Source organism: Acomys minous, assembly GCF_964271855.1.
Source record: "Acomys minous genome assembly, chromosome: 10".
NCBI lineage: Eukaryota > Metazoa > Chordata > Mammalia > Rodentia > Muridae > Acomys > Acomys minous.
This window is the reverse complement of record NC_140491.1, coordinates 86,244,762-86,262,158: the sequence shown is the minus strand read 5'-3', so window position 1 is coordinate 86,262,158 and position 17,397 is coordinate 86,244,762. Positions and strand designations below refer to the sequence as shown.

Here is a 17,397-nt window from a genome sequence, read left to right as displayed (position 1 = left end):
GTTCTTTCTAGTTAGGAAGAAAGGTACAGCTAGTTGCCCAATGCTAGACCAAGGATGCATGGCAGAAATCAAATGGCTCCACTAGTCACAGAGCTGGTAACTGATCTACCCCCAGCACTGCCTGGGAGCTCTGCATACATTTTCCTTTTGTGGAGAAATATGTTAGCACTTATTAGAATCATATTCTCTCTAGTCACCGATTCAAAGGGAAATAGATCTCTGAGGCACCCTAATTACCTATTAATTACATTACTGTGTCATTAGTAGAAACAGCCAAAGCAAGAAACACAGCGCCCCTGTTTAACCAGAAAGCTGTGGGACCCCAGTTCTGCCAATCTGAGAGTCTAGGGAGCCAGTGGGAGGAAGTCAGGGCAGCCTGGACTCAAGGATTGCGCCAGCCCTGAGCAGTCACGCTGTCCACCACCACACTCTCCCCCAGGAAGCCTGAATTAATTGGCTCTGCTGGAGAGTTCAAATAGAATAATTTCTTGTGATGTCAGGTAGTCCCAAGAAAAGAAAAGGCAGCCAATCTAGAATCTACACACTTCTCAGCCTCCAGAAAAGAGTTGGCTGGGCCTTCAAAAGGAAGCACTGCTCAGCTTGACAGTGCTAATGGGGATGTGTGGGGGGGAGCCAAGGGCTGCCCCAACAGGAAAATCATCATGCAAAGACGGAATGCAGGAAACAGATCCCATGGAAACCGCATGGCCCGACTCCATCGTTCAGCTGTCTTCTTGGACAGCAACCCCATGCCAAAGACCCTTCTCCACGACAGTGTTTACCAGCAACTCCAGCCCCCAACCATCAGGACATCCCAGGCCATAACAACACTTCTGCAAACATTTCGCAGAAAAACTGCCCTGAGCCAAAAGTGAGGACCAAGACCGAAGAACTGAGATCTTAATCTGTACTTTCATGAATGGTAGGGTATATTTCACGCCTCAGGGAGCCCACCTGAACACAGTGCACGTTATCTCGGTATAAACAGAACGCCAGGATATCTTGGCTTGACTGCCTATATACAGCCTTCTGGGTAAGTGGAGATTTCACTACTGCTTCATCAGTTCCATCCAAAGCAGCAATGTGAAGCCAACCCTAGAGGACCCACTCCTCACCTCGTGTAAAACAAAGCCCCGCTACCTTCCCCTTTCAACTGGACTACAGACTATTTGCAAGTGCTTTTCTGAAATTATTGACCTGAAATCAGACTGGACCATGGTAACCTTTAAGCTGAACCCAAACCAGATCAGTATATCACTTAGCTCCAATCCCTGACTTAAAGCAGTCATCAGCAACCTTAGTGTGAGGAACGGATCTCATACAATTAACAGATCTATAGTCTCTACAGCCTGTTAAACCCGTGAGCTAGGAGAGCAGCGAGACAGATGACTCGGCGGATGAATGGACAGATGAGTGGGCGAGTGGATGGATGAAGATACAGCCCGATAACTTCTAACCACACAGATAATTCTGCATGCGCCCTCAGACAACTCAGGCAATGCACAGAACCTCTTTCTCCTTCCTAATCCTGTTCCTCCTGAGAATCCGCCACTGACGACATTTGGATTTTTCAGGAATAGCTTGTAAAATCTGGCAAACACAGGAATCTAATACACTGTGAACTTAACCCTCCCTGCTTCAACATGCTGAGGGTGAAACTCTTAACTGCACTGGCCCAGAAGCCAGCCAAGCACGACCGTATTATCCACAGACACACTCACTGCAGGGGAAGGGATAAGATCCACAAACGTGGAAGAAATGCATTCCCTGTGGGCTTTGGTTCCAAATGGCTGGACAGGCAATGCTATCTGTAGGCTAGGTGAACTAAGGGCTGCCCTTTTTAAAAAAAAAAAAAATTAATCTGGGTAGGCAGAGGCCAGAGTTTGAGATTAACTCCTGTGACCTACAAGTGACTTGCTCAAACCAAAAGTCACAGATCTGATTCCCCAAAAGCTGTCTTCGTTTGTCAACAGGAATGACAGCATTAGCGAGGGTGGGTGGCGTCCCAGGCTACAGAGGACCAGAAGCTGACAGTACTGCTATGGGCTCCCTGAAATGATCAACAGACTCACAAACATCTCCAGTGCCGCAACAAGATTCTGAAGGCAAGTTATTCACAGGTATGTAGCCTGCTTAGCCCCATCATTTATTTTTTGTTTAAAAAAAAAAAAAAGGAAGCAACACTGCTTTCATCACAGAATTGTTCTGAAGATGCACGAGGGCAGTAGGTGTCACGAGCACGGCTGGCATCACGGTCTGAAGCCCACCTTCCACTCCCTCTGTTTCCCTAACGAGTGGGCAACTTCAGGCGCTTGGTGGTTCAGTTATTTTTCCTTATTCTGAGTTAATTTTTCTAGCATATCCAAAATACCCGTGTGGTCAAGAGGTCTTTTAAAAAGTAAACCACCGAACAGTTACACAAGCCCATCTCCAGCTTATTTTTTTTTATATCATTATTAAAACAGCATTTGAAACCCACAGCAGCCTTTCTGGTTTCTCATGAGGAGCCCTCTGAATCAAAGCGTCAACATGTCTCCCACAAAGTTACGTGTGAACAGCAAGCTCCCGCCAGTTCATATTCTAAAGGTCAGGCAGGCAGGGGTTTTGTTTTTTTGTTTTTTTGTTTTTTTGTTTTTTCAGCAGCAGCCATTCAGATGGAGCTGAACAAGGCAGCCACAGGCAGAAGCCAACGTTGCAGAGCTCCTGGCAGCGAGGAACCAGAGGGTTTCCAAACATCGCTCGCTGCCCTTCAAAGGACCGGGGGAATGGCTTCCAGAAGCGACCCTGGTAACTCCCTGTCCAACTCACAAAGATGTCGAGGGACTGTAAATTCCCAACTCAGTGCAAGAGCTGACACCAGGCAATCCGTCTCCATGGCAATTTCACCGTGTTAAGCGAGAATATTCCCTGCACTGCAGTGTACTTCGCGAGATGAGTACGGAATTGACTGTAAGGGAGGAGAGCGGCAAGCCAACCCTGGAGGGCCAATGCCTTGCAATCAGCCAGGGAGAAAGACCACCAAGTGAAGGTTAGCAGCAATTTTTATTTTCTCTCTGCTTTATTAAAAGCAGATTTCTTTTAGTCCAGCCCACAAGGCTTGTGTCTGCCGCCTATAGAGGAGCTTCTAACCTTGAAAAAAAAAACAAACCGTCTGGTTCTCTAAGCTGAAAGGCCTCCCTTCTTTAAATAAGCATCCTGGCATTTACTATTGTCAGCTGTAATTACCTCTAAGGACTAAGGAGATTTGTGTTTACACAGAAGCATTCACTCGGAGCATACCTGTAAGGCTTGCAGAACCTTCTAATTATAAAACGAAAACCCTCAGAGAGCATGAACAGCTTTCAGCAAAAATGGAAATCCATCGATGGATGAGAATGGCAGACTAACAACAACAAAAAAATCTCATTTGGTCCATTAGTTAAAAATTCTAAAATGGGTTTATTTGGTTCTTTTTTTCTCTCTCTCTCTCTCTCTTTAGGAATACCATTAGGCTGCCAGGAAATCATTAAAATTTCACACATGAAATAGCAACAAGCTAGTTACTCCTTTCCTAAGTTGAGTCCCTGAAGCCTCCAGAGAGCACAGAGAGGTAATTGCATTTTCTCAGCCACTCCAGGGCAGGGATTTGCAGGTCACTCACAGCTTCCACCAGAACCCACTGTAGATCTGGCAAACGAGGTGTTTTGTTTGAATACCAATTAAACAGGCCTAGTGGCGACCCTAACGGTGAGCAATTTCTGTACCGAAGGCACTTAAAGGAAATCTTTAAGTTGCCAGATGGGCAAGAGCATCTGGCTACAAGGTGTCATTATATAAATGTGAAGTTAAAAAAAAAAAATCATTCCTTTGTGAGACTGTTTTGCATAAAAATAGCATCCTTCACCCTCGGTCCTAAAAATATTGTAAGCAGCTTCTGCATCCTCTAATCCTGTCTAGAGCAATGCCCTACCGCACTGGCCAGCCCGATCCTGCGCCCTCTTTACACTCGTGACCTTTTGAATAGGCTACGTGGGTTGCTGAGCAGTTACTATTTCTATTAGTGTAGCCGCTCTTGCAAAGGAAGAAAGAGGACCAGGCAAATTAGACATCTTGACTGAAATGCTAATTCCTGTGAGCTCACACCGATGGCTCCAAGAGTGGCCCAGCATCCCCCACAGGCTTAATGTTGAAAAAGCAAATCTCAACAGGCAGAGTGGTCCACTCCTGAAATTCCAGCACTCGGCAGGCTGAGGCAGGGTACCCGAAGGTCAAAGCCAGCCTAGGTAACACTTCACAGATGAGTGGAGAGTGGGGACTGACTTTCACATGAACCCTGGTTCCCCATATTTGACCACGTGCCCTGGATGGGGAGACCTGGTGGCACTCAGAGGAAGGATAGCAGGCTACCAAGAAGAGACTTGATACCCTATGAGCATATACAGGGGAAAGAGGTCCCCCTCAGTCACAGTCATAGGGGAGGGGAATAAGGTGAAAATGGGAGGGAGGGAGGAATGGGAGGATACAAGGGATGGGATAACAATTGAGATGTAATATGAATAAATCAATAAAATATATTTTTAAAAAAAGAAAAAAGAAAACCAAACAAAAGGAAGCACTAACCAGCATGATTTCCACAGACAACATGCATGGAAACCCACCATGCTCAGTCTATACCTAGTTAGCCAACAGACACACCAGACCGTCTTTTCCCTGCTATTCTGACACCGGGATTTGGGAGTCTTTTGGGTTTTTTTTCTTCCTTGACATGAATCCCTGTAAAAATTTTGGTTTAGGGGCCAACAATATGACTTAGCATGTAAAGATGCCTGCTGCAAAGCCCTGTCACCCGAGTTCAGCCCCACATGGCAGAAGAAGAGAACTAACACCTGAATGCTGTCCTATGACACCCACAGGTGAAGCATGGCATGTATGCACATACGTACACATGTGTACATACGTACACACATAAAATAAATACATGTAATGTTTAAAATTTAAGTTTGGCAGTAATAACTATTCTTGTTCTTAGAAATTACATTTTGATTCACATATCCATGAGTTTTTTTTTTTTAATGGAGTTGAAAGTAGAAAGAAATAGCTTTGTATCCTCTTTCATGGCTCCTTTTGAGGCAAGGTCTTCCTGTGGCCCAGACTAGCTTTAACATGGAACCTTCCCACCTCTGCCTCTAGAGTGCCGGGAGTGCAGCTGCGAGCTATGATGCCGGAACCTGATGTATTTTAAAATTTACATTTATGTGTTTATTTAGTGTACGCCCTCACATATGTGTCACAGCACACATGTGGAGGGGGAGCATAATCCACAGGGCCGGTTCTCTCCTTCTACCCCAGGGACTACACTCGGGCTTTATCTATCATACAAAGTACCCTGTCTTTCCCAGACTTAGGCCACAGGTACCATGGTAAGCACACAATTATGTAATGTGCACTTATTTCAGGTCTATTATATACAAAAAAAACCCTATGCCTTACTTTTCCCAAATTATGTAGCTTAAGGATTTATGTAGGATCTCACCAAAACACACAGAAATCATACTTTTTAAAGATTTGCAGTGGTGACGAAGTGGGACATCCGGTTCAAGTGATGGTACATGCAGAGACCAAGAAGGGGACACAGGAGCCCCAAAAGATGCTACGTGTGCTGGATGTCAGACAAACGAGGCAGGGCAGATTCCACAGGGTGGCACTGGATATGAGATGGAGCACTCGACTGCCAGAGTTAGGCAAAAGATGGGAAATGATTAAAACAACAAAGTCATTGTCCAACTCACAATGCTGCTGAGGCCAGCGAGCCAACCCTTCACTGAAGGGCTTTTACTAAATGACCCAGTCATCCAACAGAGAACTGACCCAAAAAGATTCCAGAAATACCATACCGCTTCCCACAGCCACCTCCCACCTCGCTTTCTACACTCCCCACTCCTCTGCTCCTGCCGAACTCCACGGAACCGTCACCCAGTACAGGTGCTGAGTTATTCAATTATTCTAGCAGCTTTTGAAACACATGTGTAGCTAGAAACGCTTCCGCAAAGAGGAAAATCCTACTATTTAGGCTACTAGGTCAGTTTTTGATCCTCTCTTGAATTCTTGTTTGCCACGTAATTGCTTTTCAGTTAAATAAGTAGCTCGCTGATACACAATCCTTACTAGCAAGAAGCATCAGCAAGTACCGTCACCAGCAACTGGCTTCCAGTTGCTCACTGCACAGTTGCAAACAGGCGTGCCCAGCAACCCCCAGGCTCCCACCCTGGAGCTGCCACAGGCTGCAGTAGCTGCGGAAATACACACCCCATGGAAGCAAAGGAACAAGTGACTTCCAGCTCTTCCCATCCTGTGACACAGCTCCAACCTGCCTTACTTCCAGATTAAAACAGACTGCTATCGTCTGCGTTCCGTCATCATGCTAAAGTCACCAAAATAATGTGTCTGCCCTGGGATCTGGAAGCCACTCCTGACACCTCCCCCACAAGCCACCCACCCGCTGCACGCCAGCTCTCTGAGATATTTTCTCCTATAGAACAAACCAAAGAGACTGTTTGAAAAGGGGGAGGAAAAAGCTAGTCATGAAGCAAGCCTGTCAGAGTCCACTTTAGAAAAGGGTTTTTTGTTTTTGTTTTTTAGCCCACTACATCTCACTCTGAAGAACCATACAGCGAGGCGGGTCATACAAGGCCAGTTCTTGCCAGAGGTGACTTTTAACCACAAACAAATGGCAAGACTGAAGCAAATCCTATTTTTCATTTAGCTAAAGCAATCTGTATAAGTCAAAGCAAACTCTCAGAAGTTGCTCTGTAAACACCAAGCCAGGGACATACGCAAAGTGAAGGACAGGAGCATGCAAAAAGCAGAGCATCAGGAGCAGACTGCGGCCAGGCTGGGAACTGCTCTCCTGGGAAAGCGTTTGATGCTCAGTACAAGGAACTGAGTTCCGTCCCACATACACACATAAGATGCCAGGCATGTGCTCCTAACCCCAGAGCTGGGGAGGTGGAGAGAGACTGATCCATGGAGGCCTCACTAGCTCTAGCCTAAGAGGGAGCTATTGGCAAACGAAAAACCCTGTGTCAAAGGAGATGGATAATTTCCCTGGACATAAAACCCATACCTCGTCTCTAGCTTCTACATCTATGTGTATACACATGAATCCTGATACACATGCTTCTACATACACACACACACCTTCCCATACACATGCAGCCTTCCACACACATATGCTATAACATCAACCCCTCCCCACACATGCGCACCCCTCTATGCACACATGCACGCACACACACTCAAAGAGACTGATTGACTGATTGAGGCCACCTTGTCCACACCACTGTGCACAGGCCACAAGATGAAAGGAGGTGTGGCATGGTGCCTAGGAACAACAAAACATATTAGTAATGTGAAATAATAAACCACTCGTCATCACAGGGATTGGGAAATCCACAATCATCCCAAGAGGCTCCCAAGATGCCGACAGTCCCAGGAAGGAGAAGAAGGCATACGTCCCCTGCTCCTCCCCGCTCCGCTCGCTCTCACCGTTCCTCCACCTGTTCAGCTCCATCTCCAGGTGCTGGATGACGCTCTTCAGGGCCTTGTTCTTCTCTTTCTCTTTTTCGTATTTCTTCTTCCATTCTTCTGCTGTTAGTTCCAAGTTCACAGAGACTGTATTCTTGATGGTCTTTGCTCTGGGGTGAACACACAGGGAGTAAGTGGTGAGAATAGCTATTAGCACTTATGCATTATAAATAACCAAGCCTCAGATTCCCTTCACATCCAAAGAGGCCTGGGATAGCAAAGGCTTCCTGTGGCTTCTACCCATAAGCCATAAAGCTGGGTTACTTCAGTTTATTTATTAAAGATTTAGTGTGTGTGTGTGTGTGTGTGTGTGTGTGTGTGTGTGTGTGTGTGTGTGTGTTTCTATGTTTGCCTGTCTGTCTGAGTATATGCACATGGGTGTGTGTAGGGACCAGAAGAGGGCCCTGGATCCCTGGGGCATAGAGCTACGGGTGTTTGTGAGTTGTCTGATGTGGCTGCTGAGGTCTGAACTTCAGGCATCACGAGCGAACAAGCACTCTTAACTGCTGAGCCATCTCTCCGGCCTCACATTGTTACACCCTAAGGTTCCAAAACCATCCTTTCTTTTTCTCCTTCACATTCCATCAGGCTTTCAGTCCAATGGACTTTTATTTAAGTTGTGTCTCAGGGTCCCATCTTGTCTAACGTCCTCTGCACCCCACTCTGTTTTCAGCCCTCAAGTTATAGGCTTACCCCACTGTTTAGCATGTTCCTTTAAGCATCCTGCAGACCATTACCAGATTCATCTTCTAAACAGAATTCCCAATTAATTCAATAAACACTTATAAAACACTGGGGACATACCCAGACAGATGGACACATTCCCTGGCCTCTTAAAGTTTGGAGTTTCTTATGTCAGTAATGCAAAATGAATGATCAGTTTATTCGCCTTTGGTGCCTAGAATCAAAGCATTTGGCAGGTGCCAAGGCAGAGCTACAGAGCATGTGGATCACACAAGTGAGGGAGGCTGACTAGGGGACACCATGGTGTCCTACAGATCCCGTCATCAAAGGCAAGCATTGCCACACTAAAGGGCCGGCTTTTCTCAAATCATCTCATTGTTTAAAAATAGCCAGAAGTTGGGATTTATAATGTTTGTATTTCCAAACTCTGAATGTTTTAAGAAATATAATGTTTGACAACTATGTCTCATGGGCACCATTTTTTCCATGATCTCCTAGGGCATGTGGCCTAGGGGGCGTGACATCATGTGCGTGAGAGATGAACAGTTAGTGAAAGGAGAAGCTGGGGAGAAAAGAATCAGCATCTGTGTTAGGTGAGATTAAACAGAAGACTTGGCTCACTGAGGCCTGGACAGAAGCAAGCAGGTTCAGCCACGTCCAGGGACAAGCAGATTCCTCATGCAGAAGCCCATTTGCTACCTACTTGTTAAGCAGGCAAAGCTCGTGTGAAAATATATGATGTTCTGTCTTACTCGCTACTGACACTTTCACTTTAATCTCCAAACAATTCTAGGACTGTCATGTTTGCTGGTATAGCTGATGTGTGATCCAGGTTAATTACCTTTGTCATCAAATGACATTTGAGATAGGATTTCTATTTTGGTGCAAGAAATTCAACAGTCCTCCCTGGTGCTACAGATGTCATTCCAAAATTAATTCCTAAAGCGGACAACTAAATAACTCAACTGTCGAAAGAGGAGTTAAACTACATCAGTGTTAGAGTCACGAAAGAATTAGGATAACTCTCATTTGCTGTAGCTTGAGGCTGCTCTCCCCAAAACTGTCTCAATACTAATTCTTCAATAGCAGTAATTTTATTACTACTTAAAGGCTTGTTGCAGTCTGGCTCTCTCACCCTGCCTTCTAACATCCTCAGGCGGTGTGGTGGCTGCATCTGGGTGCAAGCAGAAACAAAGCAGTGTCCATACTGTTATCAAGTCAGAAAGTGAAAGGAAAAAAAAAACTCATAGCTAAGATGCTTGCTGTCATTGAAGGATACACTTTAAGACTACCAATTTTACTTAAGTCATAAATAGTCCCCAGAGAGAAAAGGATGGAGCCCCTGCGCTGTCTCCAGGCAGAGTTACCCAGAGGCACATTCCTCAAGCAGATCTATCAAGTTTACTGCAGGAAAAATGATTCTGGCTTCTAAGATACCCAGGGAAGTGTCTTCCTCTGTATCTGTAGTAACCAGAGTCCTGGCCGTGAGGAGATGACCCACTCAACTTGCACAATCTGCCAAGTTTAACAAAGGTATGGAAAGATGCTAAGAAACATGAGGTAACGTGATGCCTACACTAATAGCCATGGGAGAAGCAAGCCTCAAACAGAGAGCTACAAGAGATAACTTGCTTGTAGAGCTCATAATGTACTGTGGTCTAGGGCAATCCAGCCCAAGATGCACCTGCAGGGAAATGCATACCTTCAGCTCCTTCCTTCTATCTCTGGTTTTTCCTTACTGGCCAGACCTGCTTAGAGGCTAGAAGTAAGGGGCACTGAAGTGATTCAACAAAGCAGCAGAGAACAGGGCAGGGACCGCACAGCAGAGTCAGAGGAGATGGAACATAATGCAACCCATCTCTCACCTGGAGCTCAGGCAACAGCGGGAGCCCAAGTCTCATGCTGCATCCCTAGAATGTTCTCGGTTGCAAATGGGACTTGAGAAAACCTTTGCATCCCCTGAGGCCAGATATGGAGAAATGAGCTAACAGAAAGAGAGGTGACTCTACCAAAATGGCTCTGTAGATTTAACCTATCTCTCATATCTTAGAGAGAGAGAAAAAGAGTGTGTGTGTGTGTGTGTGTGTGTGTGTGTGTGTGTGTGTGTGTGTGTGTATGCGCGTGTGCGTGCGTGCATCAGCACCAAATTAAAGGAATGAACATCACTACTTAGAAAGCCATAGTCCTTAAAATGATCACAGTCAGAAGCTTTTCTTAGAGACAGAATAGACAAATGATCCAGACAGACACACCCTGCACCAGTGCCCTCTGATCTACAGAAGTGCTCGTACCACAGAGCAGGAACATAGTCCTTTCCAAATATGGTAATGAAAGTCCAGTTCCATTTAAGAATTTTATTCCAGTAGCCAAGCTGTAGTCCCAGCACTAGGGCAGACAAAGGCAGATAGATCTCTGAGTTTGAGGCCAGCCTAGTCTACAAAGTGAGTCCAGGACAGCCAAGGCTACACTGAGAAACCTTGTGAAGAAGGAGGAGGAGGAGGAGGAGGAAGAAGAAGAAGAAGAGGAAGAAGAAGAAAGAAAGAAAGAAATAAAGAAAGAAAGAAAGAAGAACTCTATTCTGAATGCATCCTAGGGTCAAACAGTAAAATGTCTTTAAAAAAAAATACAAAGAATATCCTCAGACCTTGTGTCAGGTAAAGATTTCTTGACTACAACATAGAAAACTAACTATAGAAACTTCCCAACTTCTCTTATTAACGTGCACCAGTAAAAGAGTTAAAAGGCAAGTCATAAAATAGAAAAAGGTACTAAAATACATACAGATACAGACAACAGAATCAGCCAGAGTAACTCCTACAAACCAAGAAGGAAAAACCAGGCAAAGGCTTGAATGGGCAACTCCTGAAAGAAGAAGCAATAAACACTGCAAAAAGAGCATAGGCACCATTGACTACTGGGGAAATGAAAGTGAAATGACAGGATGCCTCTCCATGCCCAACAGGACGGCTACCTAGTGAGAAAGGGCCGGAGTTTACCTCTTACGTTCTGCTATGAGTATGGTTTGCTACTAGAATTTTAGAAGAGTGATTTGTAGCATCAGCTAAAACTATGTCACATCCTATGACCCGTATCTACTCTTACCTAACAGGTGTGTTCATAGGCAAGAGATGCCTGTAACGTTACTGATAACAGCCCTAAATGAAAGCAGTCCAAACAGCCACCAACAGCACAACGAACAAATCCAAAAAAACCTGTATAACTATAAACACTAAACTGTTATGCCCAACAGGGTGAATGAATTTCCCAGATACGATGATGCACAAAAGTAGCTGGATTAAAAAACAGTGCAATGTGATCGTACGCATGTAAGCTTCAAAGGCCTGCAATTCCAATCCATGCCTAGTGAAGTCAGGAAGGCAGTTACTCTTGAGCGCAGAACTGGCTCAGTAGGTGCAAAGGGGCAGCTTCTAAGAGAGTGAAAGCGTTTGCGAATGTTTATAAATTGTACACATTAAGTTTACACTTTACTATATGTATGCTATATTCATTAAAAATGAGCTGCAGAAATAAACATATAGAAAGGAAACATCTCCCTATTTATATTTTTAGCATATATATATATATGTATATGTATACACACACACACAGAGACATATATATGTATGTATGTATGTATTCATGGGCGGTGTATAATACATCTACCAGAAGCTACAAATTGGACCCAAGAGTCATTAAAAAAAAAAAAAAGAGGGCAGAGCTGGAAGGAGTTGTAGGTAAGAGGCAGATCTGAGATGGATCAGGGAAAGAGCTGAGGGTGAATATGATCCAAATACATTATATGAAATCCCCAAAGAATTAAGCCAAATACATTTTTAAAGGAAAAGAAACACATCAGATACAAGCACTTCCAGACTGTGGAACAAACCAGAGCTACTGAAAGAGAAATTGGGTTTCTGTGCCCAGAGGGTTTTTCTTAATAGAGCAAACATTCTTCTGTCTAGGACTGTTGGAAACAATCTTGCAGGGCGGAATGAAAGGTTCCTGGACATCGATCTCCTGAGAGACCTGAAGGAAAGCAATGTGGGGTGGCTGCAATGTCTCTGTCCTTTTCCCAGGAGCTCTACAAACCCGGAGACGGTAAGAGAACGGCCATCAGTGCCCAGCTCTCGCTACGCTGGCTGCTTTTCCTCTGTGGACACACAGCTATGTGGCAACGGTGTAGGCTACACAGGGGGAGCACAGAGTACGTTTACATAACTAAGTGGGTTAGTGCGTTAATAATAAGATCTATTTTCACTCAGGTGTGATAGCACACATCTTTAATCCCAGCACTCAGAGGCAAAGGCAAGCAGCTCTCTGAGTTCAAGGCCAGCCCGGTCTACAGGTGAGTTCCATGAAAGCCAGCACTATACAGAGAGAGCCTATCTCAAACAAACAAAAGAAACATTTTTCTAATTTCACAGGCATGAATGCTTGCTTGCACACATACGTATGTATGTATGTATGTATGTATGTATGTATGTATGTATGTATGTATTTGTCCAACATGCATGCCTAGGGCCCAAGGAAACCAGAAAATGGCATCGGATACCCTAGAACTGGATTGACAGATGGCTTTAAGTTACTATATAGGTGCTGAAAACCAAACCTGGGTTCTCTGCGAAAGCAGGAAATGCTTTTAACCTAAGTCATGTCTCTAGCCAGCCCTGGGTTCTGATTGGTTTTTATCTTGTTTTGTTTGTTTGGGGTTTTAATTTATTTGCCTTAGAAATTGTTTTCATACAGCATATTTTGACCATTCTTTCCCTTCCCCCAGCTCCCCCTAGATCCTTCCTACTTTCCTGCCGACTCAACTCCATGTTCTTTGTTACTCAAGGCCAGGAGACCTCAACTCTACACAAAGAACTACAGTCAACTCAGGGATGCCGAGAATGAGAGAAGCAGCCTTCTCCAAGGACTGGCACGCCAACTGGTTAGCCAATACCAAATGCATGTTGCATTATACAGACTGAGTAGGTTAGATTTAGAAGTATGTATGATTATAAATATAAAACTATGTAACAGCAACTAATGAAAACAGACATGGATTTGAAAGAGAACAAGGAGGGGTAGGTTGGAGTGCTTGAAGGGGAAAAGAGAAGAGGCACACACTCGGGCTCTAAGAGGGCTAAGCACGCCTACTTCGACAGCTGAGGCTGAGCACTCACACCCGAGCCCCTGAAGGCATCTCCATCACGAGCACTTGAAAAGGGTCCTTGGCACACTGGAAAACACCTACAGTCAGTGGCTCGGAAAGTCCCACCCTTGCCTATTTCCTCACTGATCTCTTCTACTTCTACTCACGGGCTGTAGGTCTAAGTGACAAGCACGCTGGCTATTTTTAGAGTCTCCTCTAACTACTCTGGCCTCCTTAAGGAGCCGGAAGATGCCTGTTCTCGCTACCTCTCGCTTCAGCATCTTCCTTTGCTCTCCAGGCGTTCCAGACAGACCTGGTATTTGAATAAGACATCACACCTTCAGCGCATAAAAGTCTGTAACGCATGCTCTACACAGGAAATTTTGGGAGACAGGAGGAAGAATAGGAGAGAGGAGAGGAAAGGAAGAGAGAGAGGAGAGGGAGGGAAGGAGGGAGGAAGGGAGGGTAGGAGGGTAGTCCCTATCCATCTCCATTTGTCAGGGGTTACCAAGGAAACGGAGGGATGGAGAGGCTATAGACCCCAATAGACATAGCGTAGTCTCCTGTTTCCTAAAGAAACTAGCTCATATATCTGTAGGGGCCACAAAGCTAAATCAGGTCCAAGCAGCCTTCTGGAAATGCAAGTGTACACTCTGCTCTTTAATTCTCCCTGGGAAACCCCAGGATTTGCTCATCAAGGTCCCTAAATGATCAGGAGGGCCAAGCTCCTGACCTGGGGTTACTGAGTATAAACATTAGCCACCTAAAGAAACACAGTCAGAGCACTAGCCAGATTAGTGTTTGATTAAAGAGCTTAGCTATTTGGGTGCAAATTTTACATCACAACTTCTGGTCTGCCAGAGTCTCATTTGCTGTGTAAACACCTATGCTTTCCTCAGCACTCACTTCTGCTCCAAAGCATTCTCCTGACCTGGAAAGGGCTCCCTGCTTGAGGGAAAAGGTTAGTCATCTAAGAAGAATTAAAACTCTGATGACCAGTGAAGAGCTGGCCTCATACAATATCTCTCCCTTCAAGAGCCGCAGTTACCCCACTTCGGTCCCAGCAACTGGTCTTCCCACAGCGGTGATTTAATTCTTGGTTTTACATCAAGTGCACTAAAGTGTATGCCTTGGCTAAACTGGTCACTCTGTCTCTGCAGGTAATGTGCTCTGACACTCTTGTAACATGAATTTTACATGTACACCAGTCAGTCTCCTGAATCCAGCTGTCACTGTGGCAGGTGGCTTGATTAAAACCATGGCATGGTTTCCTCCTGAAAGCAGTGCACACCAGGAACACAAAGGCTAGCACTCTCCTCAAGTCATCAATCTCCTTGGATATTCAACATACAAACGGACTGAATTATTGGTGCTGTACCAAGATCCTGATTGGTGCAACACACACACACACACACACACACACACACACACACCAAATCAAGTCACATTTAACAGACTTCCAAGATAATGGGGTGATTTGAGTTCACATGTTTGAAATTTATAAATATCTTTTTTGAAAAAATGCTAAAAATGTACTAGGGAAGATAATTAAAAACAAAAGAATACAATGTCTAGAAAATAACCCACAAAAACATTTTAATTTGGCTTTTCGATTCTCAGGTATCTGGACTACCTGTTACTGTCTGTGTCACAGAGAGCAATGTCTGCTTTTACACTGGCACAGTGCTGGGCACTCAGAGGGCTAAAGGGACAAGCTTGGTGAAATGAGACTCAGACACCTAGCATCTGAACAAAGGCTGGCTAGGCTCTGCACAGGGTGCCTTCAGGCACCTGTGCACTCTGTTGCATTTCTACAGCCTCAAAGCGCCTGCTGCTGTTTATTCAGGACATCAGTGCATTTCAGCCCAGCAAAAATATACATTCCCATCATGTCCTTGGGAGGACCATAGAACTCACACTGCCCAAGGCTCTGCAGCAAGAACAAAATGAACCCTGGTTAACTGGCGCTTGGGACACACCCAGCAGCTTTTGAGTTTAAAGTGCTTAATCTTATTAGCTCTCAAATGCCATGTCTAATCTGATGTTCAGCAGACCCATGTCTGCTGTATAATTGAGTTCAGTGCATATAGCTAACAGCAAAGTAGATAGAGTCCCATAGAAGAAGCCACTGTCCTTAAAGAATTTCACTATCGTGTGGGTAGAGAAAAAGGAACCAATTATTACATATGTTGACTATGAGTAGAAAGCAAACTAGATCCAAACGCAGGTCAACGTGTAGGTATAATGACGACGCAGCTCAGCAAGGGTCCTGCCCCGGGAAGCTGAGGCTCACTTTGTTCACTGTTCAATAAGTATGCAACTATTGACTACTGTGTACGCCTCATGCTGGAAAGCCAATGCCAACGGCAAATGCACTCTCTGCTCTCGTGCAGTTCGGAGTCTGATAAAAGAAGACTATTTCATCCAGGAGCATATTTGATGTTACATTTTATTTCCTAGCATCCCAAATTAACAGTAGCATTTGTTTATCTATTAGTTCCGGAAGTGAAATTCTATTTCATTCAAATCAGTCTTTTATATTGCAGTGCTGCTCCTCTCCTCATTTCCAGCCTAGTCTTATGGACTACAGTGCCCATCCCAACCCTCCATGCTGTCAGAGTGTTTAAGGTGAGCTACAGTGGTAGTCTCCCCCGTACCAGCAGCCCTTGGGCAAAGTGAAAATGGAAGCAACTCGGACCGTCCTCCCACAAGTCCTTGGAAGAAACTACTCCATCCCTATGGCAAAGAAATGTGAGTCAGGCTCAATGGGAATGGCCCAATGGCCAGGAAACAGAGGTTTCACCCTACTGCAATGCCACTACCTTAAGCATTTGCCTATTCAAGGAAGTCATTTAGGAGGAAGCAAAGGACCCAAATCTAGTTTAAAAGATAGATTATTTCTACAACATTCCAACACAATTATAATTTTGGCAGCCCAATAATCCTATGTCCTGGTGAGGCTCAGAAAATGTCTAGGATGTGATACAATTCAAATGAGTTGTAGCAATTTCCCACACAGAATGCCCACCCCCATCTGCCCCACCCAACTACTTCTTGGACATAACCATACCACACATACTCCCAGGACTAAAGCAGGGGAGTACTGAACACCCCACTAATACCTGAGGCAGTAAAGGCCCACAGAGATAGCTCATCAGATGTCTGGTCCTGAATGTAGCAATGGTAGGAGAATCCACCCCAGCACATCTGTCTGGGCTCAGAGCAGTGAGTACCAAAGATGCTTAGATCACCAGGTGCACAGCATCCCAAGCTTAATGCCCAAAAATACAGCTGAGAAGATGGGTCTGTGTAACTGAGCAAACAAGACTGAAAGCAGTCAGCTGTGGGCAGCAGGGCTAGGTAGGCAAAAAGGGTGTGTTAGGAAAGGTAAGGAAGGCATGAACCAACCCACATGTGTGCACATCGCGTTAGCCTTAGGAAAGGTAAGGAAGGCGTGAACCAACCCACATGTGTGCACATTGCGTTAGCCTTAGGAAAGGTAAGGAAGGCGTGAACCAACCCACATGTGTGCACATTGCGTTAGCGTTACCAAGCTCTTCATGCTTGCCCACTGCTAACATTCAGAGGCGGGGCATATTGACTCCGGCCTTCCAAGCCCTGAGAATGTGGTCACTCTTTATCCACTTCCTTCACAAACACCTCATGCCTCTCCCCTCTGCCCCTCACTGTTAATGCATCGGATTCCTTTCCTCCATTCTTTATGCCTTTACTCTGCCTCTACTCGCAATAGATTCCAAATTCTGGAATTAGAAGCCATGATCAATCTTCAGATTTATGTATATGAATTGGATAGAGAACTGAAGGTTAGGTTTCAAGTCCATGAAGACCAAAGGTAGTTGTACCAGTGAGGTGGGTGTTTAGATTTGTTCAACCTCATTCTTCCAATAGTCACATTCCTGGCCGATGCTAAAAACACAATCCTTGTGGCCTCAGTAAATAATGCCCGAAGTTTACAGATCACCTGCTAGATGCAATTTAATAGCTATTTGCTC

The 17,397-nt window shown here is 45.0% G+C and overlaps 1 protein-coding gene across 1 annotated transcript in view; it reads right to left on the bottom strand.

The window, feature by feature from the left end:
- KIF5C (kinesin family member 5C) overlaps positions 1 to 17,397 on the bottom strand; it is a 147,727-nt gene that overhangs the window by 55,826 nt on the left and 74,504 nt on the right. Inside the window, exon 11 of the mRNA XM_084800002.1 lies at positions 7,525 to 7,673. Coding sequence (XP_084656128.1) covers positions 7,525 to 7,673 — 149 coding nt within the window. The remainder of the gene's footprint in view (positions 1 to 7,524; positions 7,674 to 17,397) is intronic.